General features: G+C 42.4%; 1 protein-coding gene across 2 annotated transcripts in view; it reads right to left on the bottom strand.

Annotated features, from left to right (window-relative positions):
* SLC23A2 (solute carrier family 23 member 2) overlaps positions 1-25,940 on the bottom strand; it is a 74,961-nt gene that overhangs the window by 9,753 nt on the left and 39,268 nt on the right. For both annotated transcript variants that reach the window (XM_058194117.1, XM_058194116.1), the window contains exons 4-12: positions 23,570-23,686; positions 21,921-22,078; positions 18,676-18,764; positions 12,636-12,706; positions 11,245-11,426; positions 9,337-9,457; positions 6,824-6,980; positions 4,646-4,793; positions 2,210-2,315 (exon numbers count right to left, since the gene is read on the bottom strand). In XM_058194117.1, coding sequence (XP_058050100.1) covers positions 2,210-2,315; positions 4,646-4,793; positions 6,824-6,980; positions 9,337-9,457; positions 11,245-11,426; positions 12,636-12,706; positions 18,676-18,764; positions 21,921-22,078; positions 23,570-23,686 — 1,149 coding nt within the window. The remainder of the gene's footprint in view (positions 1-2,209; positions 2,316-4,645; positions 4,794-6,823; positions 6,981-9,336; positions 9,458-11,244; positions 11,427-12,635; positions 12,707-18,675; positions 18,765-21,920; positions 22,079-23,569; positions 23,687-25,940) is intronic.

Raw genomic sequence — 25,940 nt, 5'->3', positions numbered from 1 at the left:
ATCTTTCTTTAGGGCTACAATCTGCTTCGTGCAAGAACCACAAAATATACAAGCTTTATCATATCTTCGGCTTGCCAAGAAGGCAACTCAAAAACAGGAATGTGTCAGAGAACTGAAGCAACAATGGCTTAATCAACTCCACTCCCTTCTGAGTTTCATTGATAGGACACCAATTAAAAAGCAGTCTGATTATTTTCTCTTGTGAATTCTCTTTTAGTGGCTGGATTAGGCTAAGGAAGAACAACAAGAATGGAATGCAGTTTTGTTACACAAATACAGTGGTTAAGCCACAATGTGATCTGCTTGTTTGGGGCTATCAACGATTAATATTTTTGACGCTATATGATGCTACATGCCTGCCCAGCAACCTAGTAACACAATATCAAATACAAATATTTCTTTGAATATCCTCTCACTTAATATAATTACCGTATTTTTCAGAGTATAAGACGCACCCACCTTTTTTGATGAGGAAAACAAGAAAAAGAAATCTGCCTCGGCCACCTAGCAATTTTGCAAAGTTGCTGGGAGTAGAGAGCAAATAGCCTGCTTTACTTTCATTTTCGTTTTCAGCGTAGCTTGATTAGCACAAGAAAAAAAATATCTGCTCCCAGCAATTTACCTCCTTCTAGCAAGCAGCAGAGGCCCGAGCAGGGAGGGACAATCAACTTGTGCTAATCAGGCTGTGCTGAAGCTGAAATGGGCTGTTTCTTCTTGCTGCTTGCTGCAAGGTGGTAGGTAAATTGCTGGGAGGCGGAAGCCAAAGGGTAGAAGTCAGTGGGTGGCCGGGGCCCACATTTGGTGCATAAGACACACCCAAATTTTTACCCCCTTTTAGAGGGGGAAAAGGTGCATTTTATACTCTGCAAAATACAGTAGGCCATCAGTCCCTGCCATGCTTCTCTCCACCCAAACATTTTTCTCCTTTAATACTCAAAAGAAATGCATCCAGTAGATGGCAACATTTGAGCCTCCACTACCAAAGCAAAGCCCCACCTAGGGGAGGGGGAAGGAGTAGTTATAGGCCAACCTACATCCTAGTAGACCTAATCCTGAGTCAGACAGATGTAGGATTGCATGAGCTACAATTTAAAGCACAAACTCCTGTCCTACCTGTACTCAACCTACTTCTCAATGGCTATTTTTTTTTAAAGTAAAATTTTAAATCTTCCTTTATGAAAGGTTGCAGGACTGCAGAGTAAAATGCAGTAAGCACGTAGATTTGACGTCTTCAAGCGTGGGATCTGTTGCACTCTGAATTATAACAGGCCCGTAAAGCCTATGTAGCAGGGGTGTGAAACTCAAGGCCCGGGGACCGAATCCGGCATGTGGGGTGCTTAGATCTGGCCTGCAGGGCCGCCCTGGAAACAGCGAAGGACCGGCCCACAGTGCTTCTGCCAGGGAAAACCGGCTCCCAAGCTCCGTTTTCGGCTGCCACAGCCTCCTGTAACCCTCTGCCAGTGAACACGGAGCTCGGGAGGGCGCCTCCGACAGGCGCCCCCGACATGGATGACGTTGAGCTGGCCATGCCTACCGAGGTCAAACACAATCCTGATGCGGCCCTCAATGCAATCGAGTTTGACACCCATCCTACCTTGCTAGGTTTCAAGACGCAAATCTGCCCACACGAGATCTGGTTTGGCTCCATGGCCCTTTGGAGCATCACTGGCTCCCTCTTTTTTTGGGGTTTGCTTTGTCTGAACAAGGGTTCTGAAACATTTACAGAATCAAATTCCATTGAACAAGGTGTTAATTAACTATTTTCCTTCATAATAACCACTGCATTTCATATTCCCTTGGGAGTGGGCAGTTTATCAGCTTTCCTCCATTCCAGTCTATGCTCAGAATTGATGAATCATTTTGTGTTTTTTTTTAACCAAATTTTCCGTAGCTGAACATTCCAGAGGAATCTAATCAACAACGAAGGCTCTTCAAATATGCAAGCCGCAGCTCTGCATTCCAAGGATGTGCTGAAGACAGAAATCACACTCATTCAACTGTGCGCCTGATCAAGCGCTTCTCAATCTGAAGAACCCCCAGGCGAGAAACACACATTGTGCACAGGGTGTTGCCTGACTTCAGCCGGCTGCAATCTATTCAGGGAAACATGATTAAGTAACTTGGGGCTCGGCATGATATGCGAACAGTTTATACTCTCAAGAATAGTGATAAGCCAATGAATTTGGCTTGCTTAGTTCATGTCAAATACCTTTGTAATTCCTAAAACTCCAATGTTAGGACTAGAAGAGGTCGATCCATTTCCGGTGCCAAACACTCCATCTAATACACAGGAAAGGCCTTCTATGAAAATGCCCCTGCGCCAAAAAGAAAAATATTGAGATAAAGCAGCAAACATAGAACATAAAACAATTGGGTTGGAAGGGACCCTGGACAGGTCTCTCTTCAGAACAAATTAAACCTAAATGAAAAAAAATTACAATATCTCTGTAAAGAATTGGATGCAGTTATTAAAGCAAAATGAGACCAACAGCTCAAACAGTAGTCATACATGAGTAACAAGGACTGAGCGTAATTTTTTTTAATTGAAACCAACGCGTTGCTGTTTTGGGCGTTTTAAATGTTTGTGTTTTTGTAAAAAGAGCTCTTAGGAGACAGGCAAAATATTATTTGCCTGGATCCAATAGTTTAGGTTGGAGACGTTGGGCAAAAGGCCAGGTGCCCAGTGGTGATGGTACAGAGCAGCAGCATTCGCAGGAATGGTGGGAAACTTCAAGAGTCATTGGGTCGTACCTGGTAGACTTGTAAAAAAAAAAACAGAAAATGTGGGGTTCAAGTACATATGATAAGATAAAGAATTTTAGACCAATATACAACTGGAGCCATCTAGCCCTCAACTAGATCATGTATGACGATGGTGATGAGTACTGGGCCCTTGAGGTATCCCACTGCATGCTTCTCTCCATGTAGAGGTCATTCCATTGAGGACTATATGCTGGGTGTGGTTGGTCAGCAAACTGTGAACCCATCTGGTGGATGGATTCTCCAAGGTCCCTTCCGAAAACTCAAGCATGGTTGCAGCAGAAGGCAAGGAAAGTACTGGACATTGGTGAGCAAGCTGGCGGAGGAGAATGGAAGAGACACATCAACCTCGGCTTATTCAGCTCAAAAGATCCAGCCTGGCTTTGTCTCTGCTGAAGTCCACCTAGTCAAGAGCTAGGTTTTGTTCTGGCTGACCCATAACTCCAGAAAGAACAGTTCAGCCAAACATCAGACATGAAAATGTCCATGTTGTACACCTCACCAATGGAAAACCTTCCATGTGCACCATTTCAGTTTATATGTTAGGAGCTTAAAAACATCTGCCTGATTGATTGGATCTGTCTTGTTGATCCTCTTGCCAATCCTAAAGCAGGCATCAACCATCCAATGGCAATAAAAGTAATCAATAGCCTAATTCAAAATATATGTGCACCACTGGAAGTCTGGGAACTAACTTTGCAGAGAGCCTGGCAAAGGAATTAACCTAAAAATATACAAAGAACGCAGGATCACAGAAAAGCTTTTAATTTGTGGCAGCTGAAAAAAGCGGTCTGTCCCATCCACTTCATGGCATGTTTTGGATTTCTTAAGACAAATTTCAGGCACGAACAATTGGGGCTCCCCTTGAAGAGCACCCGGAGGCTCCAGTTAGTCCAGAACGCGGCCGCGCGGGTGATAGAGGGAGCACCGCGCTGCTCCCATATAACACCTATCCTGCGCGGCCTACACTGGCTACCGGTAGTCTTCCGGGTGCAATTCAAGGTTTTGGTTACCACCTTTAAAGCGCTCCATGGCTTAGGACCGGGATACCTTCGAGACCGCCTTCTGCCGCCGATTGCCTCCCAACGACCTGTGCGCTCCCACAGAGTGGGCCTCCTCAGGGTGCCGTCGACCAAAAAATGTCGGTTGGCGGCCCCCAGGGGGAGGGCCTTCTCTGTGGCGGCACCAGCCCTGTGGAATGAGCTTCCTCCAGGATTACGACAACTACCCGATCTCCGGACCTTCAGACGTTAACTGACTCTATTATTTCAGCGTGCGGGACTAGCCTAAGAATAAAATGTTTTAGCTAAATTTTAATGGGAGTTTTACCGGTTTTTACTGTTTTAGTGATCAGGCCATGATAATATTTAGTTTTAACTGGGTTTTAATGTTTATTTATTATATTGTTTTTAATATGCCTGTGAACCGCCCTGAGTCCTCCGGGAGATGGTGCGGTATATAAGTTTGAGAAATAAATAAATAAATAAATAAATATACCTTCATGCAAGATAATTCAACTCTGATAGTTCATCAGGACTTGCAGAGGAAGACAGAACCAGCCTCTGGTGAAAGGTGCCTGAAATAATTCTAAAGCGAAGGTTTAAAAAAAGATCTACAGTGATTTCTGAATGTCCGTCACTGGCTGATGCTGCCAATTTCAATGGTCCATGCGCTTACTCTAGGTCAATTTATTTTTAATCAGGAAATGAGTTTGATCTTGGCACTGGAATAATATTGGAACCTTCAAAGGAAATAAACATTTAATTCTGCTTTGACTCCAGCCCAGTGTAAAGTAATAATAATAGTTAATAGAAATAGAAATAATAGGAATAATAGGAATAATAATAATAATAGGATAAGTTGATTCCAGACCCTGGAGGCTCACCTGTTGATTGCATGGATGGGTGGTGGAGGAGCACAAGATAATCTTGCACAGGCGTAATAATCACCAATGGATTCAATAATACTAGCAACCACAGCACTGAGCATCCCAATCACACCAGCAGCTGAAATGGTCGGTAATCCCCACTGAACTGTAAATGCAAAGACATTCAATATTATACTGATGTTGGGTCCATCCAGTGATGAGCTTCCAGGCTAACCGACTGTGGTCTAATTACCTGGCATCCAGGTATTTCTTTCCAGCATCCGTGGGTGGGTGGCTGGCATTTTCAGAGGCAAAGCAATCTATTCTGTAGCTAACAGGCAACTGAGCAATAGAGCTCCTGTGTTTGTAACAGAACTAATATTTCATTAGATCACGCCAATTAAATACTGAAGAGCTGGACTGCAATTGGTTCTTTATCCTGGAGAATTTGTAACTGGTCTGATTTGAAGAATTGCCAAAAGAACTGGTGTCTTCATAACACTCTACTTTAGATTTTATGTGGGGTTTATTAATTTATTTTGTTGTGATGAAAAGCTAGAAACCAAGTTTTGTTAATCCACAGACTCTCTTCTTGTCAAATTCTTGGGACTTTTATAAATCTCAATAGCTTCTCTATGTACTTGTGCGTGGTGCTTTGTCTTTAAATTTAAAATTGTGCCTGTGTTATAATAGGCCCTTGTGTTCAGCTATTGCTCATATTTCAAGATGTCTCAGTCAACATCTTTTATGTTTTTCTAGCTGAGCATCAATACTCTGTTTTATAGAGCCCTTAATTCACCAAAAACCACAGTAAGGAGGTTCCAAGGCAGAATAATCAAATGCAGCTCCTTTCAAACATCTTCAAGTCAGACCAATTAGAAAATAACCCGGAGAAATCAGAAAGCCAATCAGAAGCTGGCTTTTCAGAATTCCATGGGCATGGTCCACTGCTCAGTTGCCTGTCAGGTGTGGAGCAGATAGCATTGCTTCTGAAGGAAGGCATACTGGTGAATCATCAGGATTGCAGACAATTAAAACACAACCTATTCGTCTGGAAATTCATCATCATTACATACAGACGTCCTCCTTCTTTTAAAAGCAAAGCACTTTCAAGATGTAAAATACTTCTCTACATGACAGGACAGGTAATTTCTATAACCTAGACCAGGGGTCTCCAATTTTGGCAACTTTAAGACTTGCAGACTTCAACTTCCAGAATTCCTCAGCCAGCAAAGCTCTGGGAGTCGAAGTCCACAAGTCTTAAAGTTCCCAAGGTTGGAGTCCCCTGATCTAGAGGCAAGTAGGAACAATTATTCAGAATATTGGGAATCCAAAGTGTACTTTGCTACAGCAATGATTCCTTCTAGATCAGGGGTCGGCAACCTTAAACACTCAAAGAGCCATTTGGACCCGTTTCCCACAGAAAAGAAAACACCGCAAGCCACAAAACCCTTCCCGTGCCTGACTATTTCTCGAGCGGCCACAAAACTAGCATATGTAGTTGAATTAAAAGTTCTGTTTATTCTGAAACTTTCTTTCCTTCGATTTATCCATGGTTGGCCTACTGGGAGTTGAAAAGCTCAATAAATCGCGTGCCAGCGGGTGTCGTACACTGGCGGTTGTGACACATATTTTGAGTGAAGGGAGCCGCAGCAGAGGGGTGAAAGAGCCACAGACGGCTCCAGAGCTACAGGTTACTGACCCCTGTCCTAGATAGTTAATCTCCACAATAAATTGGTGCTTTCTGATTAGAAAGACTTTCTATGAACAAATGTGTGCTTGTTTATCGTGCATGGGCACAAATCAGTACACAGTAATATAAATATGTGTTAAAAGGCCGAACTCGCATCATGGAGACCTTGAGAACTTCATGCAGATAGGGAGCTCTGAATGACTGCCCAGTCGGAGAAAAGTGTGGATGAAAATGAAACGAATATATATTCAAAAATATTTAAGTGTGCTCTCCTTCCCTCGTGAATGAAACCGGATGTCAGAGCAGTTTCTTAGGAAAGTCTCAGAGTGTACAATTATACTAATACTTGAAAAATCCAAATTACATTTACTACTGTACCAGTGTCGGTCCATCGAAATTGGCATCTTCAGATTCACACAGGCAAAGAGACTAGAGTGACTGTGCCAAAAATGCCAAATATTCAGGGAGGTTCCTCCTCCTGGATGCTTGCTAGATTCACTTACAGGGATATGGGATCTTGAACCAGGGAGCTACCAGGAGAACCCCTTGCCTGGCGTCAGTGCGAGCGTAGAATCCATACTTAGTGTTATCAGGTGGAAAGACGTCCGTCACAGTAAAGATGAAACATAGCAGCCAAGAAACCAGGATAGCTAGAATGATCTGTAAGGGAGACAAGAAGGCACTTAAAACAAAGCAGAGCAAGCAACGGGAGCCCGTTTGGGCTAGTGGCAAAGACATCCGGCTAGAAAGGAGGAGACGGGAGTTCTAGTCCCGCCTTGTGCATGAAAGCCAGCTGGGTGACCATGGGCCAGGCCCTCTCGCTCAGCCCAACACACCTCACAGGGTGGTTGTTGTGGGGAAAATAGGAGGAGGAGGGAGGTGTGCTGAATATGTTCACTGCCTTGAGTTATTTGTAAAAGTAATAAAGGTGGGATACAAATAAATAAAACAAAATAAAAATGAGGACGTGCTTTGAGGGCAAAGATTTTTGTGTTTAACACAGCACCATTATTTTCAGATTAAAAGAAAAACTTTTCCCCATACAATTTCCCAGACTGGGAAAATTCCCAAGTAAGTAGGCACTATCCATAGGACACACGGTGCACCCTGATCAGAAAAGAAGTCGGTTGATCACTGACTGCAAATGAGAAGTGATGATTTAAAAAAAAAAAAAAGATGCTAGAGCCGTGAAGGCGAACCAATGGCAAGGGTGTCAGAGGTGGCATTCAGTGCCTTCTCTGTGGGCACGTGAGCCGTCGCCCCAGTTCAGCTCCAATGTGCAGGTGAGCGTGCCTCCCGTGGGCCAGGTGGTCTTTGGGTCTCTGCCACACATGCACTGAGATGGGGGGCGTGCAGGGGGGCTGTGCACGCATGTGTGTGGGGGCAGGGTGTGTGCGGGGGGCACATGTGCAAGTGGGGGGGGGGGAGGCGGAGCGCATGTGCAGGAGCTAGAGCTTAAGCAACAGATTCAGCACTGAGTCCTTATCAAAGATTTCAAAGAAAGAGGCAATAGTGGGACCAAACATCGAAGATCCACTGAATTTAACACGATCTGTCACTCTTGCCAATGAAAAACTCACGGGGTTTCCAGATTACAGATACCCCGTTAAGTTTTCAAGCATCTAATAAATATTGTAGCTGCAGAGAGTTCAAGAGAACAGTAACAAATTGTTATTGTGAGGTCTTAGAGTAAACTTAGGAGTTAGCTGTTAGCTTGAAGGCAAGCAGATGTCTCGGAATATGGAAGGATTTCTCCAGTGGCCTCCAGGATTGTTCCAGGTCCGTAACGAGGCTACTTCAGACCTGAGCAACCTCAAAGATGACGGCTCTGTTAAAGGGATCAAGAATCCTGAATGCCAGCTGCTGCCTTCGCTGAAGTAGCCCTGCACCCTGGGAAGGCTTTGCATCGAAAATTGGGAGATGCCTGCTATAACTTATTTTACACAGTGCTGAAAACTCACCTCTTCATCCCAGCTTTCCTGTGCTAAATGTTCAAAGATTGTGTGGTCTGTGTGTGTTTGTGCTTTTCCTTTCCCACTCACCTTTCTAATGAATACATTTTAATTGGCTTAATTTGCTATGCACTTAAAATGTGTTGTTTAAAAGTATTTTTTATTCTACATTATTTTTTAAAAAATTTTATTTACATTTATATCCCGCCCTTTTCCGAAGACTCAGGGCGGCTTACAGTGTATAAGGCAATAGTCTCATTCTATTTGTATATTTTTACAAAGTCAACTTATTGCCCCCCCAACAATCTGGGTCCTCATTTTACCTACCTTATAAAGGATGGAAGGCTGAGTCAACCTTGGGCCGGGCTTGAACCTGCAGTAATTGCAGGCTGCTGTGTTCTAATAACAGGCTTCTTACAGCCTGAGCTATCCACGGCCCTTATTGCTATTGTTATTGTAAACCGCATAGGAATGTTTTGGCATTGGAAGCCAAGTACCAAACTATTAAATAAAGTTGACTGTTTTTAAGGATTTCCTACGGGCAGCTATTTTACAAAGTGAAATCCTAATGTTTGTAAACAAACATGCTGTTTGAAAGTGAAAACCACTTATCTCTCTGCACTGTTTTTTTTCTCTCTAGCTAAAAAGCCCAAAACCTGGTACTTTTCATTTGATAGTTGCCCCTAACCTGGAAATCATCCTTGGCTCTTTTCTGTATCTTGTTTAATTTAGCTGTGTTTTTAAGTGAAGAAAACACGAATATTCTACGTGGTTTTAAATTACAGGTACGTAGTTTATTCAACAGATTGTGGTGACATTTATCTTTTTCTTCCATCCTATTTTCTAGTTTACCAATATTTATTTTTTTACTGTTAGCATGATGCTTATCATGTCAATCTTTTAGGGAAGACTCAACAGGTTGCATTTTTTTTCAAAGCTTACCTTAGACTTTGCTAGATAATGGTGATGAAATTACAACCTCTTCTACATTTGAAAACAATCAATCACACACATACACACACACCCCTTCTATACCGATAATAATCAACATAAAGATTACTTACAGGAAACATTTTAAAAAGCTGCAAGCGATAGGCAGTCCATCCTTTTTTGGACTTGTAAATGGGTAATGGCAATTTGACATTTCGGGCATACTGAGAAAACAACAGCACTAAGAAAATAGTCCTGCAAAGATGAAAAAGAATTACTATTACTCCAGCAGCATTTCCAGAGATTTAATAGATTTTTTTAAAAATTGGTGAAATAAATGTGAAATGAATTTCTCTCTCCCTCAATAGGACTGCAAAGGACGTAATTTTTTCCCCAGATTAATTAAAGGTTTGGGGCAAAGGATAGGAGGACTGGGTCCCTATTTCATCCGCTGTGTTTGTAATGTGTTTTAATCTGTTTTTGTTTACTTGCTTTGACTCTTAAAAGGTTCAATAAATCAGGTAAATTAAATATATTGGCGGTCCGCATGACCTCTGGAGTCAGCAGAGAGAAAAAGTATTTCATCTACTAGTCACCCTCATTTACTGTGATGCACTTGAATTATAACGGTTAATCAATTACTAAGTTTGATTCATCCACATGCTTTTGCACCCTCAACGTTTGCTTTTCCCAAACCCAGGTTGTTTTTGCGATTTCTTTCTTGAAAGGAACCTTCATAATGTGCATTTAGCTAAAGGAACCATTCAAGTAAAAAGAGTGACATCAGGGACACACAATGACCCTGATGGCAAATCAGGCGACTGCCTCAAACTTACTGGCCTCTAGCAAAGGTGGCTGCCTCCAGAAGTGGTTGAGGCTCCATCACTGGGGATTTCCAGAAGATATGCCATGGGGGTCTCCTGCTTGAGCTGGGGGGGGAGAGCTGTGTCCCTTTGAACTCTTATCATTCTGTATCTAAGCATTTTCCTCTGATGCAAAAGGGATTGAAGCCACACAGACCATCACCGGGTCAGCTTCTGTTATTACACATTCTCACGCATGACTGGTGGCTCAAACAACCTACATCCAATTATCAGGAGGAGCTGCGCAAAGTGCATATTGTTGAAGCAGCGCCAGGTGACATTTGGAATGGCCCCTTTGTATTCCATAAACAGGAGAGCACAAGTATTAGTAAAGGTGACCCTTAGGTAACAGTTATCCTAAGATAACTTTTAGGGTCCAGGTTCTCCTCTCTTGACTTTAAACGCTGCATTTTGGAGGCCGGTCCCCTGGGTGCCATTCTTTCCCTTTGCTGTCTTTTTCAGTTTGCATCATTATCTCCTCTGTTACTGTTGTGTAATTCCCCCCACCCCCGGAGCAATTTAAAAATAAAGCATTGGCGTCATACCAAGGACGACCTATTTACGAGATCTACTGTTTTTGGAGATTGATTGATAATGACGTTCTCTCACTCAGGGTAGCAAGTGACTGCCATCCCTGAAGCTGGCCTGACTTCAGGCCATCTTGAGACTTCAGCGCTGACACGCAGGAGCTGGGGGATAGGGAGGGGGGAAGAGAGAGAGTTGGGGCGTTGTAGCCAAAACAAAACGCTTTCTCGTGGGAACCAAGAACGTTCCCGCAGGTGCTCGGAAGGAGGGGTCTGGAGTCACTGAGCAACTGGACAGTATCCTGATTGGACCATGTGACTGATTGCTTTGAGAAAGTGGCAAACTTTCACTTTTAATTAAGTGAAAACCGTGGGAATACTCAGAGTCGGTTTTCACCAGCCCATGCTAATATGACATATCCAATAAACCTATTCTTTGAGGGAATTGCCTCCCTCAGGGTTTTGTTTGCTACGGGTATGTTACTTGGGAACCCTGACATTAAACCTTCTAAACTTTGTGCTCCAACCGGAGCCGCTGTCCGGGGTCCTGAGTCCCAGTCGCTTAACCGGTCTACCCGGGCAGCGGAAAGACTCAGGGAAGATTTGACAGTGACACCTGTACAATATTGACAGCCGGGTGACCAAGAATACTTACAGCATGGCTATGCCCCAGTGTTTGCCTGCTCTCTCGCCTGCAGCCTGGAACCCAGAGAGCCCAATGAGAGCTACTGTGGGTGTGATAGTCAGAGGTCCAATGTATCGCAAGAGTGCTCCGGGCAGGCCCAGGAACCCAATCACCACTTCTATCAAAGAAGACATGATAATAGCACCTTGGATCTGAACACAGAGAAAAGAGAGAAGCCTTCATTAGTTTCCTCCCCTTCTTTCCATTTTATTTTATTTTATTTAAAAAAAAACAGAGAAGGTTTTATATTTCTGCAGAGATTTTTGGAATGGGTCATGAATTGCAAGTCAAAAAAATAAATAAAAACCAAGTGACTCGGCAGAACTGGGAGATGGCACGTGTTATGCAATGGAGTGCTTAAGCAGCAAGCTTCCCAGACTAAAGAAGATCTGCAGTTGAGAGGTGCATGCTCTGTTACCATCAGAAGAGGAGTCAACCTCATCCACTTCTTACTGCTTAAGCACAAAGCTTAGGTTGTCACGCACAACGGGGTCATTAGACCAAGTCTGGCAGTTGTGTCAATAGCCACATCACACGGTCATTACAGGAAGACCTGGGTTCCAAGCTAACCTTTCAAGTTCTCAGATCGAACCGGCAAGGGTTGGTGATGCCACGAAGGTGATGCTCTGAGCTCCTAGGGGGCAGGGTGTATGATGCATTTGGTCACACGTGCTCTTTAGAAGCTGGCATAGAGCAGCGCAGTGGTCTCAGGAGACTGCCAGCCCCCCCCCTTGGCTGCAGGCCTCTTGACAGGATGGAGCTACGGTTTGAAGATGGGGAAGAGAGAGGGGATGTTTTAAATTGAGGAACAACTGGCAGCCCACAGCAATGGGATGGGTGAAAAGTTCCATGTCACAGGTGTGCACTGGATCTATATTGTATTATCGTTAATTGTTCTCGATTCTTAAGGACCAAGAACGCCTGAAATATTGGGAATTCAGGTGGGAAAGAGAAGTAGAGCAGCAAGACTGACAAATAAATAAATCTATAGAAAGCAAGGCAGTGTTTTCTGGAGCAAAAATACAGTTAAGGCAGTGCAGGTTACTCTCCTTATAATAAAGCCTTTGACTGCACAACTACATAAATGACCCAGCAGCCTCTTAACAGTTATTTCGTTATTATTACTGATGAGAAGCACTTGCATGCCATGAAACAGAGTAGTAATCACTCCTTAGCATGACAGCATATCCTTAGCAACCATGGTCTGAATCTCATGCAGTTGGGAACTTTGCAATCACAAAGAAAAGGTCAGGAAAGGTTAAACTCCGTACACGAAGACGGGATTTTAGGAAACCAGAGTCGGCCATCCGGGGAAGTGCCCAACAGATGGCCCAGCGCTGAATAGTTTTATGCAAGTTTACCTCTCGTATTCTGGGATACCAGATATGCTCTGTATTCAGCAGTTCCGATGTTCCGTTTGTCGCCATTACAGCTTGGAAGGTTAAAAAGAAACACCTCTCGTTACGGCAAAAGAAACAGCTTTAATGTACACACAAACTTTGCTTATTCTTCCATTTGGTCACCTACTGCCCCAGATCATATATACATATATACATTTTGTTTTCTGAGGTTTTCGCGGATGTTTGTATGTAGGTCTTTGGTTATTCGGGTTTTCTCCCGCGTAAAATTGGAAGTGTCTTGGCGACGTTTCGACGAAGTCTCATTCGTCATCTTCAGGCTGGTGTTTACAACCTTATGCTTCTAGAAGCTTGCTCCTAGAAGCACGAAGCTGTAAACACCAGCCTGAAGATGACGAATGAGACTTCGTCGAAATGTCACCAAGACACTTCCAATTTTACGCGGGAGAAAACCCAAATAACCAAAGACCTACATATATACATTATATATATAGAATAATCCATTCTGCTGGTCAGTTTAACTGCCTCCCTGCAACCACTGAAGAAAAAAAAAAAACCCACACCCAACTCTATGGATTTGAAATGATGTCTTTGTGAGATGGTGGTAATTGAAGCTGTAGCACATACTGATAAAATGTACCGGTACTCTTTATAATAGCGGAAGGAACATATTTATTGTCCTGCTTATTCTCAGGCAGAACAAAAAACAAAACCCATCTCTTCTCTGGTTTTTTAAAGCAATAATTGTACATGCAGATAAATACTTATTGTTCCCACCTTACAGACACAAAGAATAAACCCAAACTAACTGCTAGCAAACCACATTGTGCCCTGTATAATATTTTATGGAACTCTATTATAGAAGATTGTGAATTGTCCCTTTTTTTTTTTTTTTTTTTGGGTGAACTGCAGAATATCCCTTCCTGGTCTTGTTCGATCTGGTTTAATCTGAGCTCCCTGCTGAGTTTTGACTGAACGGTTAGTTGACCAAATGCTAATAAACAACAGGGAAATATATTCTGCAATATACTGGGACAAAGGAAGAGCAAATCAGGGGTGCTATGCAGCAGGTTCTGAAAGGTTCTGGAGAACCGGTAGTGGAAATTTTGAGTAGTTTGGAGAACTGGCAAATACCACCTCTGGCTGACCCCAGGAGTGAGGAAGGAATGGGGATTTTGCAGTATCCTTCCCTCAGGAGTGAGGAGGGAATGGGAATTTTGCAGTATCCTTCCCCCAGGAGTGGGGTGGGAATGGGGATTTTGCAGTATCCTTCCTTCAGGAGTGGGGTGAGAATGGAGATTTTGCAGTATCCTTCCCCCAGGAGTGGGGTGGGAATGGGGATTTTGCAGTAACCTTCTCCTGGAGTGGGGAGGGAATGGGATTTTGCAGTATCCTTCCCCTGCCATGCCCACCAAGCCACGCCCACAGAACCAGTAGTAAAAAAATTGGAATTCCACCACTGGAGCAAACGCAAAATGATGACCACCCCCCTGCTTATCCAAGCTTTCATAGAAAGACTCCAACCAATGAGTTTGAGAAATCCATCTGTTTAGCCAGAGGAGACCTCTGCGTTCCATGAGTTAGGAAGATCAAGGATGAAGTTGTGAGTTTACGCTTAGCCGGCTCTAAGGGCCTGATTCCTTCCCTTACCTAATTTTCCCTTCCACCAATTGAGTTTGTCTGTTTGGCTGCCTTCTTCTCAACGGATAGCTTCCTTCTAGTCCATTACTACAGGTTTACTCATGGTAAGCAAAAATGATTCAAGAAGGCAGGATTTACAGCATCCATACATTGTTGCCGCTACTACAGCCGGTTGTTATCCCAGAATGGGCAACCCCCAGTGGGCACCAAGAGGCAGAGATTCATTTGGATGATCCGGAGGATAATTTCACAGCACAGATGTGATCCGGGCATGTTATGTCACAAAAATGCCGCTTCTTAATTTGGCTGGCTAGACTGTAATAACAGCTCCTGTCTGACGCCTCCTGTTTATAGAGGATGGCTTCTAAGGCAGAACAAGAGGTCTCTTGATAAACAAAATGTTCTCTATTTTACCCAACTAGCCCCCACAAAGTTTCTTTGCTGAAGGCAAAGAGCAACGGCGTCATCCCGGTTTATTAAAAACCGTGGTCACATTATTTGACCTTCTGCCATGCTCTGCATTTCTACAGGGTGGGGAGAAAATCTGTTTCTGAATCCAGAAAGCTTTGCCGATGCCATTATAAGGACAGATACGTTTGAGGTACTTGGGCTATTCGTCATACTAAGCACTATTTATTAAAGAAGTTGCAACTGGTCACATTTATTATTTAACTGTCATGCACTAATAGTTGGGGTTGCAAATACACCAAATGCCAAAACTAAATGGGCCACATTACGGCTTAACACAACATGTGAACATGCTCTTTAATTTTTTATCTTAACTCTGAAAGCCTCTTTTCCCAGAAATTTGGAAAGTCGTGCTTGTTCACAGCTCGTTTGGAAAAGACTTTGGGGCACTGCCAAAATTCTACGGCCTATCTCTCAAATAAAATATGATTATGCCTATGCATGCTACTACCTATTGGCAGCCAAACAAGATAACTCAGCTGTGGAAATTAGTAACACATTTCCCTCTTATTTAATATTTCAAACCACTCTTGATATTCTAGATGCAAAATGAGATTTCTCTGGGACGTGTCCAGTTTGGGGGGGGGGGAAATCAAATTCCTGTTCCGCTGCTTTTACTGAATGTGTTTCATCTTTGGAAAATAAAAAAACCAGAATTTAATATAAGTTTAATGGCTAGTACATTTATTTAAAGCGACTTTTTTGTTCATAATGTGAAAACAAGGAGCCCGAGGAAAGCTATGTTAGTCTTTCTAACTACCATAAACCTAAATCTTTAACTTATACATGGCTGCTGCAAATTGAAGTGCCCAGCTGATACAACTGTCACTCAAAAGGTGGAGATGGGAACTGGAGGGTCAGTTATACTAAATTTAATCCTAATAAGGATGAAATAGCTGAGAGAGTGGAAATTTTAGAAATGTTGGGAGAGTGTGACCATGGCATACTCTGCCATGGGTATGTTGTGGTCCGCCAGCAGCCTGCGGAGCTGGCAACGGATTCGGACGGCGATGAGGCTGAGGAAGAACATGGGCCAGTCCTGGAGGCTGGAGAAGGCCTGGATGAGGGCTCTGCGTCAGAGGCTGAGGTGGGACCAGGGCCATCTGGGAGTGATGTGCGGACTCCGGAGCTTCCAGAGGCTGACGGTAGTGAAGCAGAGGAACAGGAGGAGCCTGTTCCTAATGCACACATGAGAAGAGCTCCCAGAAGGCAAGAGCAGCTCAAGCAAAGAGGACGACTCGGGAGTAGGGCCAAGAGATGATTGACCACTCCCATAAGGCTTAAAAGGCCAGCAATGGCGTTTGGGCTCTTTGCCGGAAAACGACGTTGATAGCTTTGTCTTGTTGCATTTGTGTAGTATCGGTGTCTTCTGAACTTTTGCCAAGAAAGGCCTTTGGCAGTTTGCCTAATTGGACCAAGGTTGGTGATAGGACTGAGGAATTTGTGTTGGGAGGAATTTGCTTTAGTTTAGTTGAACTACGCTGAGAATGAGTTAATTCTCAGCTGTTCTAATAAAGTTTGTTTGTTTTTACACCAACTGAGTTTCCTACTACCTACTTGGGCCTGTGTCACAACAGGGTAACTGAACGAAGTCAGACTAGTGTTTTAGACTTTAAGAGAGCCAAATAAGAGAGAGATTAGGAAGGATTCTATGGTTGGAAATCCTAGAGGGGAAAACAGTTCAGGATGCTTGGAAAATTCCAAAAAATGAAATATTAAAAGGCCCAATCAAACACAATTATCACAGAGGAAGAAAAACAGAAGATACCAGATGAGACCAGCATGGTTGCACAAAGAGATCTCCAACAAATTGAAGAAAAGAAAAGAAATAAGAAAGTTAGATGGACATGTAACTGAAACAGAATACCAGCCAAATAGCCTGACTTTACAAAGATGGGTCAGGAAAGCTAAGGCTCAGAATGAACTAAGAGTTGCAAAAAATGCCAAAAATAATCATTTTCTTTAATTACGTAAGGAATAAGAAAAAAAAAGTCAAGGAAATGAACGGTCCTCTAATTGGAGAAGGTGGCAAGAATGAGATGGGCAGAAGGGAAAGTGGAACTACTCAGTTCCTTCTTTGCATCTGTCTTCATGCAAAAGAAAAAAAGGTAGTCGAAGTTATGGAAAGGAACATTGTAAGAGACGGAACAGGGAGGTAAGAAATTGGTAAAAGGATCCTATGCACTCTGAACAAGTTCAAATTGTCAGGACCAAATGGTTTACATCCGCCAGAGGACTAAAGGAGCTGGCAGATGTGATCTCAGAACCACTGCACTCCTGGAGCATGAGGGAAATGTCAGAGGGCTAGAAAAGAACTTGGGCTAGAACAGGGGTCTCCAAACTTGGCAACTTTGAGCCTGGTGGACTTCAACTCCCAGAATTCCCAGAGTTGAAGTCCTCCAGGCTTAAAGTTGCCATGGTTGGGGACCCCTGGGCTAGAAGACCTCCCAAGGTACCTTCCAGCTCTAGGATTATATGATTCAAATGGGCAACAATCACACGAGTTTTCAGAAACCAATTACTTGGGAGAGTAAAAGGGAAAAGGTTAATGACGTCACCGCTGCACATTTTTTCCCCACAAGCTTCTTTGATTTTTCTGGGAACCAGAAAATTAATTTGATTCCAAAGATGCTGTACTTCAAAGCAAAGCGCCCTCTGGCAGGATGCTTTGAGTCACTGGGATTGATCAACCTGACATCTAATTAACAGATTACTTTTTCTTCATGCCTGCCAATTACTTTTGGAATACCTTATTGCTATGTTATAAGTGCTTGTCAGCCTCTGAAGTGCTTTTACTTATATGTTCCGCATTTAGGTTGGGCAAACAGTCCAGCTAAATTGCCTTTATATCATCAAAATCATCCCACCAAATTCCAATAATAAAAAAAACCTAAATTTGCAAAATTCTATGCAAACTAGATTGGAAGCAAAACATATGATCTATTTTCAATTCTGGGAACGGATTCTGCTTTCTGACTACATTTGCATATAATGGAGCCCCTGTTTAATGCAGCCTTTTCCATGCTGGATCATGGGCGCTAGTCCCGCATAGACAGGGCGAATACGGATTCAGGTGAGCTGCAGGGTGTTCCCTTCAGGGCCCTTCCTTCGGGCAGGTCTGTCAACAGTTAGACTGAAACTTGCCTGAGATAGTTAAACTAGACAAGCTAGTTCTAATTATAATTAAAAGCAATTTATAGATCACCCACTGGGTGAAGCAATAATGAAAACTAAGATCTTTTTTTCTTTTCTTCTCCTAGTTCAGAGGTCCCCAAACTTGGCAGCTTTAAGACTAGTGGACTTCAACTCCCAGAATTCTCCAGCCAGCTCTGGTTTAAGAGTCCACAAGTCTTAAAGCTGCCAAGTTTGGGGACCTCTGTCCTAGTTTATAAAGAGTGGAGTATATATATCCTATTTTATGGAACGCAATTTAGATTTCCTGAATCCTTGGCACTCAATTCAGCTAAATCCAGGAGGCTCTGAGGACTCAAAAACACATCCTGTTCCTGCTGTTTCTCCTTGGCTATTTATTGCCTCTGAACTTGAAGGTGTTGCAAAACCATCTATCAGCCTCAATGAGTAAATTGGCCCATAAAGTTCCCACCCACTCAACTTTCAGAAACTCCTCCTTAAAATGATTTCAATGAAATTCTTGTGGGAAGAATGTGGGAAGCTTGTGCTGTCTGTCCCTTGAGAAACCGGGAGAGCTTGCCCTGAAATTTGCCTCAAAAAGCCATTTTTATTCTGTCTTTCCTTCGGGGATCTTCTAGAGCGGCTACAGAATTGGTAAATCGTTCTGGAGGTTCTGTAAAGGCAAGTCCCTCTCATGACTATTACAAATCAGTCAGCCTTTTTTTAAAAAAAAGGAGTTTCCCTCCATTTTGGCTCTTGCCCTGAAGGACCGAAGGCCCAGAGGGAAAGGACGGTTGCTTACCTGTGTTATTACACTTCCATTTGTCCAGAGAGAGGATGGCTCTAGCGGGAGCCAAGAATGCAAAAGCACTAGCCTGAAACAAGGGTAACCTAAAAGAGGCAAAAACTCACATTTTACAACACATTTTACAACACAGAGGACGCAAGAAGTGTTATCGTTACTCGTTATCTTCCCAAACCTAATCTATCTAAATTTATTGTAGTGCCCATACATACGAACACCAAGCAACATAAGCAGTTAAAAGTTAAAATGTGACACTATTGTTGACCAAAGCACAAAAACCAATAAAGAGAACAAGGAACACATCAAGCAATGTGTGGATTAATTTGATGGTTTCTGAAAAGTCATAAAGACCTTTAAGGACAACAATCTTCATCAATGAAACAGAAATATTCTAGAAACCTCCCTCTTTATCTAAACCGGGGCTTTCCAAACTGGGCAGCCTTTAGACTTGTGGACTTCAACTCCCAGGATTTCCCAGCCAAGCATAGGGAGTTGAACAATTCTGGGAGTTGTAGTCCACAAGTCTTTAAGGCTGCCCAGTTTGGAGAGCCAGATTTAAACGATAAAGGTGAATGGGACAGAGAGTAACAGTATTTTACTATAAATCCCTCTAAGGCCAAAAGCTATTTCTTAGTTTTAAACTAGGGAATCCTAAATACCTTAGTCCTGGACAGTTTTGAGATTATCTTTTTTTTTGGCATTCTGACAGTCTTAAAATGACAAGACCCCCTCTTACAGGGATCCTCCCTTCCACAAGTATCCCCAGAAACTGCCCCAACAGTACACAGTGTAGAATCCTTTACTCCTCTTGTTCGCTTTCTTCGTGAGTCCATTTGTTCTAGTAGGGCAGGCTAGAGTCAAGGTTTATTAGCCAATAAATCATATAATCAGCAAAAATCAAAGGGCTCATAATAGTAAAAAAAAAAAAAGTTTTAAAAGGAGGAGTGCATCCCCGGAATGATCAAACTAAATAACCGTTGCATAATCACAGGATCATTACAAGCACATCTACAAAGAAAAAAAGCTCCACTTTTTACATGCAAATCCTCCTTCTTGCAAGATCACTCCCTACACGCAGATCCCCCTTCTTGCAAGTTCACTCCCTCAAGGATCGATTTCAGCCTGTTTCAAACGTGGCAACTTTAGGATGCGTGGATTCAACTCCGAGGCTTCCTCAGGCAGCATGCTGCCAATATTTTGAAAATATTTGCAAAGGATTTGCAAAACCAGACTGTTCTTCCTTAAAAGGACAATTCCCCAAATTGTTCCAGGATAATGTATTTGGTGGATAACCAAACAGAAACTGCTTAAGAAAACAATGCAAAAAAAAGAGAAGCCACCTGATTTCTGTTTCTACATACGGCAGGTGTCTTCTTGTGTACATTTCTGGTAATAAGGAGTAGAGAGGTGGATGCTTGCCAGAACTTGCTTGGCTCTTTTTAGGAGCAGCTTGATGAACTAGAGGGGCCATACCTGTCCTTAGGAGACTCCTAGTTATCAGTAACTATGCTTAACTAGTAATGGCTTAGGGCAGGGGTCTCCAACCTTGGCAACTTTAAGCCTGGAGGACTTCAACTCCCAGAATTCCCCAGCCAGCTTTGCTGGCTGGGGGATTCTGGGAGTTGAAGTCCGCCAGGCTTAAAGTTGCCAAGATTGGAGACCCGATTTAGGGGCTGAAAAGCAAAAAGCACACTTTTCTTTTCTGACATCCATTTTCATGAAGACTTTACATATAGCCCTGAGACTTCTATATACTGCTGCACCGTGTTTGACAGCCCTCTCTAAGCGGTTTGCAGAGTCAGCATATTGCCCCCAACAATCTGGGTCCTCATTGGGTCAATTCAAAACAATCTTTTATTTTTCTGGATTTTGAACCGTCCCATTGGTTGATCAAAAGGCCCAAGTCAGAAACTTTATGCAAAAATACTCCACTCATTTCTTTAAGATCCCCTTTTCCAGCCAGCCTGTTCTAATTCAGGAAACAGAAAGATATTTAACAAATCCTGGAGGTTTTCTTTGGCTGGTATCCTTCAGCAAAGCTTCACTGGTTTATTTAAACCGGCCTGCCTTTTTTATCCTACTGAGTTACCATTCCCCACCCGATATTCTCTTTTGTAGGTAAATATACTCAATATTTTTTGAAAGAAAGGTTCCGAAATGAAATCATACTTGGAGGGGCTCGACCTGAAGCAAAAGATGACTGTGCTCATCCTTTTGTTATTTTTTCCATGTTATTTTTTAATATCCTGCCTAGAATAAACGTAATGTAGATGTAGGTACTCAACATACTTTGGCCCTCGTGCGAAGGTGAAAAGTGTACATTGTTTCTTTCTACAGTAACAGAATACTATAACTGGATGGAAAATTCTATGCCCTTAATGCTAAAGGAAATCGAAAACCTATTTTGCTTTGATCGCTAATTTCTAATACCATATGCAATAGAGAAATGAGAAAAGTTAAATGTATGTTTTAAAAAGAAACAAAACCGTAAGTTTCCCACTAAAAAGAACATTTACACACGGTGGGTAGCTCTGCCGGTTCCCACTGTTGAACACAAATCTGCTCCAGCACTCATGCAGAGACATGTCGGTTAGGTAGGGAACAGGGTATCAACTCTCCTTATTCTTGGGGGGTGGGGGGGCTGCATATGGGCTGCAAAAGTGCTGGCAGAGGGAAGCCGGTCTTGGTTGGCACAGCACTTTTTTCATAGAGGATAACAAGAGTTGGAAGAGACCTTGGAGGTCTTCTAGTCCAATCAGGCAGAAAATCCTATACCAGTGATGGCTAACCTTTTTGCCATCGGATGCCAGGAGGGGTACGGGGGGGGGGGTCATGCACATGCATGCCTACACCCATAATTCTCTGTGCCCTGCCCCCATGCGTGCGTGCACACCCACCTCCCTGCTCCTGGCACACGATGGCCCAGTAGGCCCGTTTTTCTTTCTCACCTGGCTCCAGAGCCTTTCTAGGAGTCTGGGGTGGGTCTGGAAATTGACAAATGGAAGTTTAAAGGAAGCCTACACAAGCCTCCCCCTTATTTCAATCCCCATAACCACCCTAGGAATGGAGCCTAATCCAAAGCCATTCTTTGAGACTCACAGTTGAAAAATGCCATGAAGCTGGTTCTCCCCAGGCAAAGAAGTCTGCCTTGAATCAAGACATTATGCTGTCCATCAGCATTACTGCCTGGAGTTCACAGGAAAAGTTATAAGCAGTTAACTCATCACCAAAGAGTAACTCACCTGCACCCAAATGTTGTTTGCAACAAAGTTGTGATTCCAACACAGAAAAATATGGTCCCAATCAATTGGCTGGTGGCCCACTGATCAAATCCAACACACATGGCATCTGCTAGCAAGAAGGGCACTGCTATGGTGCCACTGAAACAGGTCAGGTAATGCTGCAAAGAAGAAAGGGTTATTTTTTTAATCGTGTGTGTGTATGTGTGGTGTATCTGTGTAAATTGCTTTCCCTATGTTTGCAATACCATTATGATTAAGCTAAGACAATTAATAATTCTGTAGGAATAGTTTTATCCATTAGGAAATGACTGTTATCCTAATAAAGAAGCTAACTTAACCAATTTCATCGTATATACATTGACAATAAAGGCTATACTTTAACTTTGATGATCTCAGTGAAGGATTAGGAAACAGCAGTCCAAAATAAAAACTGGTATTATGCCATCACGTTTCCTAATACTAATTTCTATTGGGGAGGGTCCAGCAGATATTAGGGAAGAGACCACAACTCGGTTATGGATTCAGACTCTTTGTGCTGAAGAATCTCATACCTATTCAAATGGTCTTAGACAGCAGAGTTTGAACAAACTCCTTGGTAGTCAAAAGTAACCAATTTAGATTGGATGGATCAAAAGTGTTACCTTCATATGAAGCAGTTTCCAATCTGCACGTGGATACTGCATGAAACATGAAAAGCTCTAATTTTATTCTCTTGAATTCTTATCACCAGAAGAACTTATTCTCACATTCAGCAATTTTCTTAGCGTGGCAAACCAAAATCTTTGATTAAAGGCAACTTCTAGTTTGTGCTGAACAGCCACCTCATTGCCACGGCCAAGCCAGGCCCACTAGCCGCTGGACAGCTGATCAGTGCACTAGGCGACTTGGCTCAGCTCTGCATTCAACTGGCTTACAAAATTACAGAAAATTTAATATCGGCCAACATGGGCTGGTATAAACCTCCTCCAGCATATCTCCCACTAACTTCCAGAGTATAAGATCTATAGGAAGCTGAACTGTACAAGCCCACTAAAAATGGAAGGATTTGCTAAGAGGACGATTGATTTAACATGCTCGGATATATTAGCCCTTCATTCTATTCAAGAACCGGGCAGGAGAAAATTCTGTGGATAATATGGAATGTGCCCAGGCTTAAAGCCCCCCTTCCATCCTGTTGCTCTTCAGGGCAATCAGACGCATCTCCTCCAGGTTAGAAGAGAATCATCCTGGCTGCGCAACTGTGTCCCCTAGCCAAGTTCCCAAGCACAACAAATGTAGGAGGCACATTTTACATTCCTAAATAATTTCGGAATTCAGGTCCTCTTGGAAATGGTTTTTTTTTTTTTAAATAACCTGGTGTGCCTTCGTAGAGTGATGCAGAAATTATTTGTTCAAGATGGCCAGAAACACCTTGTTCTGATAGGCCCCACACATTTCTGTTCAGAGCAACAGAGAAGGAAACCAGGAATAAATTATCCGTAGTTTCTTGCTGCCTGAATTACCCTAATAAACATGAGACCCGGGAATCATTCCCATTAGGTCCTTGCTATGTAATTCTAAAAATAATACTTCAAAATTAAATTCTGACTTCCTTAATTGCTCGCTAGCATTTCAATGAAAAAAAAACAACATATTGGAACAAATTGTACCTGTAACCCCAAGAATATGCAGAGATACCACGGTGGAACATCCTCAATTGTGTAGATCATGTCCGTTCTTTGTGCGTCTGAGCTTCCACTGCTGTCAAGGGTTTCTGCCAGAGAACTCTGTCAACCATTAAATTAGCCACCATTTAATACCACCGTCTATTAATAGGTTACTGGGATACGTCTGAGAAGATGAGTTCACGTAGCAAAAAACAACAAAAAACAACAACCCCAAACTCTTTACTTTTCTAGTAATCAGCTAAACTACACGAACGCCCTCCTCTCTTTAATGTGACCAACCTCTGCCTTTACATATAAGCAAAGCATTATTCTGTTCCTATGATATAATCACCACATATCCTGCGCCAAAAAAAAAATTGTGGTGCCCAACTGTTTACACAAAGAAATGTAGATGGTAGATTAGAGGTTAAGGGCTATTTTCTGGAAAAAAAGAAAGATTACACTTGCATAAGAGATCCAGACTCCCTGATTTATGAGAGCACTTTACTGTTTTCTAATGAGCTTTTCTTTATTGCAAGATATACAGCTTTGCTAGAAATATAATCCTAGGCGTTGAAGGGACCATTTAGTCCTAATTCAATTCTCACCTCCATGCAGGAATTTAATTTAAAGCATCTCAACAAATGTCTATCCAATCTCTGCTTTCTGTAACATATAGACACGTAATATGGAATATCACTGTTAAATACTACTGCTGATTGGCTTTTCAGATGAACAACTCTTAATTTTTTTTTTAAAAAAAAAAGCCCTTTCAAATGTTCAGTCAAAATCTAACTTCCCATAACTTAAATTATTGTTCCGTGGTCCTCCACTTTGGAATTCACTGACCCTCTATCTTTTTGTTATCCTGAGTTTTAGCCCAACCCCAATATTCTCTTCTCAGGATCAGACTTTATCACTTTCCTTAAGCTCTCTTCATAGGACTGGAGTTTCCAATCTCTTGAACATTCTCAGAGTCTGCTCCAATCTGCCTGAATCCTTCTTAAGGGGCTCCAAATTGGACACAAATACTTTGCATAATTTACAACCTATAATTTTGTTGATGTAAGAAAAATGCCATGCCCCTCATGTCAATCCCATCATGGCTGGAACAGATTCTGGAACTGAACACACTCAAAACTGTAGAAATGGTGGTGGACTTTAGGAGAAACCCTCCCATACTACCCCCTCTTGCAATACTAGACAACACAGTATCAACAGTAGAGACCTTCTAATTTCTAGGTTCTATCATATCTCAAGACCTAAAATGGACACCTAACATCAAAAACGTCACCAAAAAAGCACAACAAAGAATGTTCTTTCTGCGCCAACTCAGAAAGCTCAAACCGCCCAAGGAGCTACTGATCCAGTTCTACAGAAGAATTATTGAGTCTGTCATCTGCACCTCTATAACTGTCTGGTTTGGTTCTGCAACCCAACCAGACAGACACAGACTTCAGAGGATCATTAGAACTGAAGAAAAAACAATTGCTACCAACCTGCCTTCCATTGAGGACCTGTACACTGCACGAGTCAAAAAGAGGGCTGTGAAAATATTTACAGACCCCTCACATCCTGGACATAAACTGTTTCAACTCCTACCCTCAAAACGATGCTACAGAGCACTGCACACCAGAACAACTAGACACAAGAACAGTTTTTTCCCAAACGCCATCACTCTGCTAAACAAATAATTCCCTCGACACTATCAAACTATTTACTAAATCTGCACTACTATTAAATCTTCTCAACATTCCTATCACCCATCTCCCCTTAGTTATGACTGTATGAGTGTAACCTTGTTGCTTGTATCCTTAAGATTTATATTGACTGTTTCCCTATGACTATCATTAAGTGTTGTAACTTATGATTTTTGACGAATGAATCTTTTCTTTTATTTACACTGAGAGCCTATGCACACCAAGACAAATTCCTTGTGTGTCCAATCACCCTTGGCCAATAAAGAATTCAATTCAATTCAATTCAATTCAATTCTATTCTATGGAAGACAATGAGGTGTAAAGTTTGATAAACACTTACATGGCAAATCTGAGTTTTAGAATCTTATTTGAGGTTCTTAGTCAGAAAAGTGTTTTTAGGCCTCATAAACATTCAAAAGAATTATGGAAAAAAATCATGCAGCAATCAAATATAACAAAAACAAGGATGAAGATTAGATTTATGTGAGAGACATCTGCTTTACATTACAGGTAATGCTCACTCACCAACCGCAATTAGAAGTGGCAACTGAATCGCTACACACTGAATAAGTTAAGTTTAACATCACATGACCACACCGTCTTAAAGACATCCGTTCCAGCTACACTTGTTAAATGAACCAGCGCGGGAAAGTTAAAAATAGCATGGCTAATAC

Source organism: Ahaetulla prasina, chromosome 9, assembly GCF_028640845.1.
Source record: "Ahaetulla prasina isolate Xishuangbanna chromosome 9, ASM2864084v1, whole genome shotgun sequence".
NCBI classification, from domain to species: Eukaryota; Metazoa; Chordata; class Lepidosauria; order Squamata; family Colubridae; genus Ahaetulla; species Ahaetulla prasina.
This window is presented reverse-complemented; position numbering and strand designations above follow the sequence as displayed.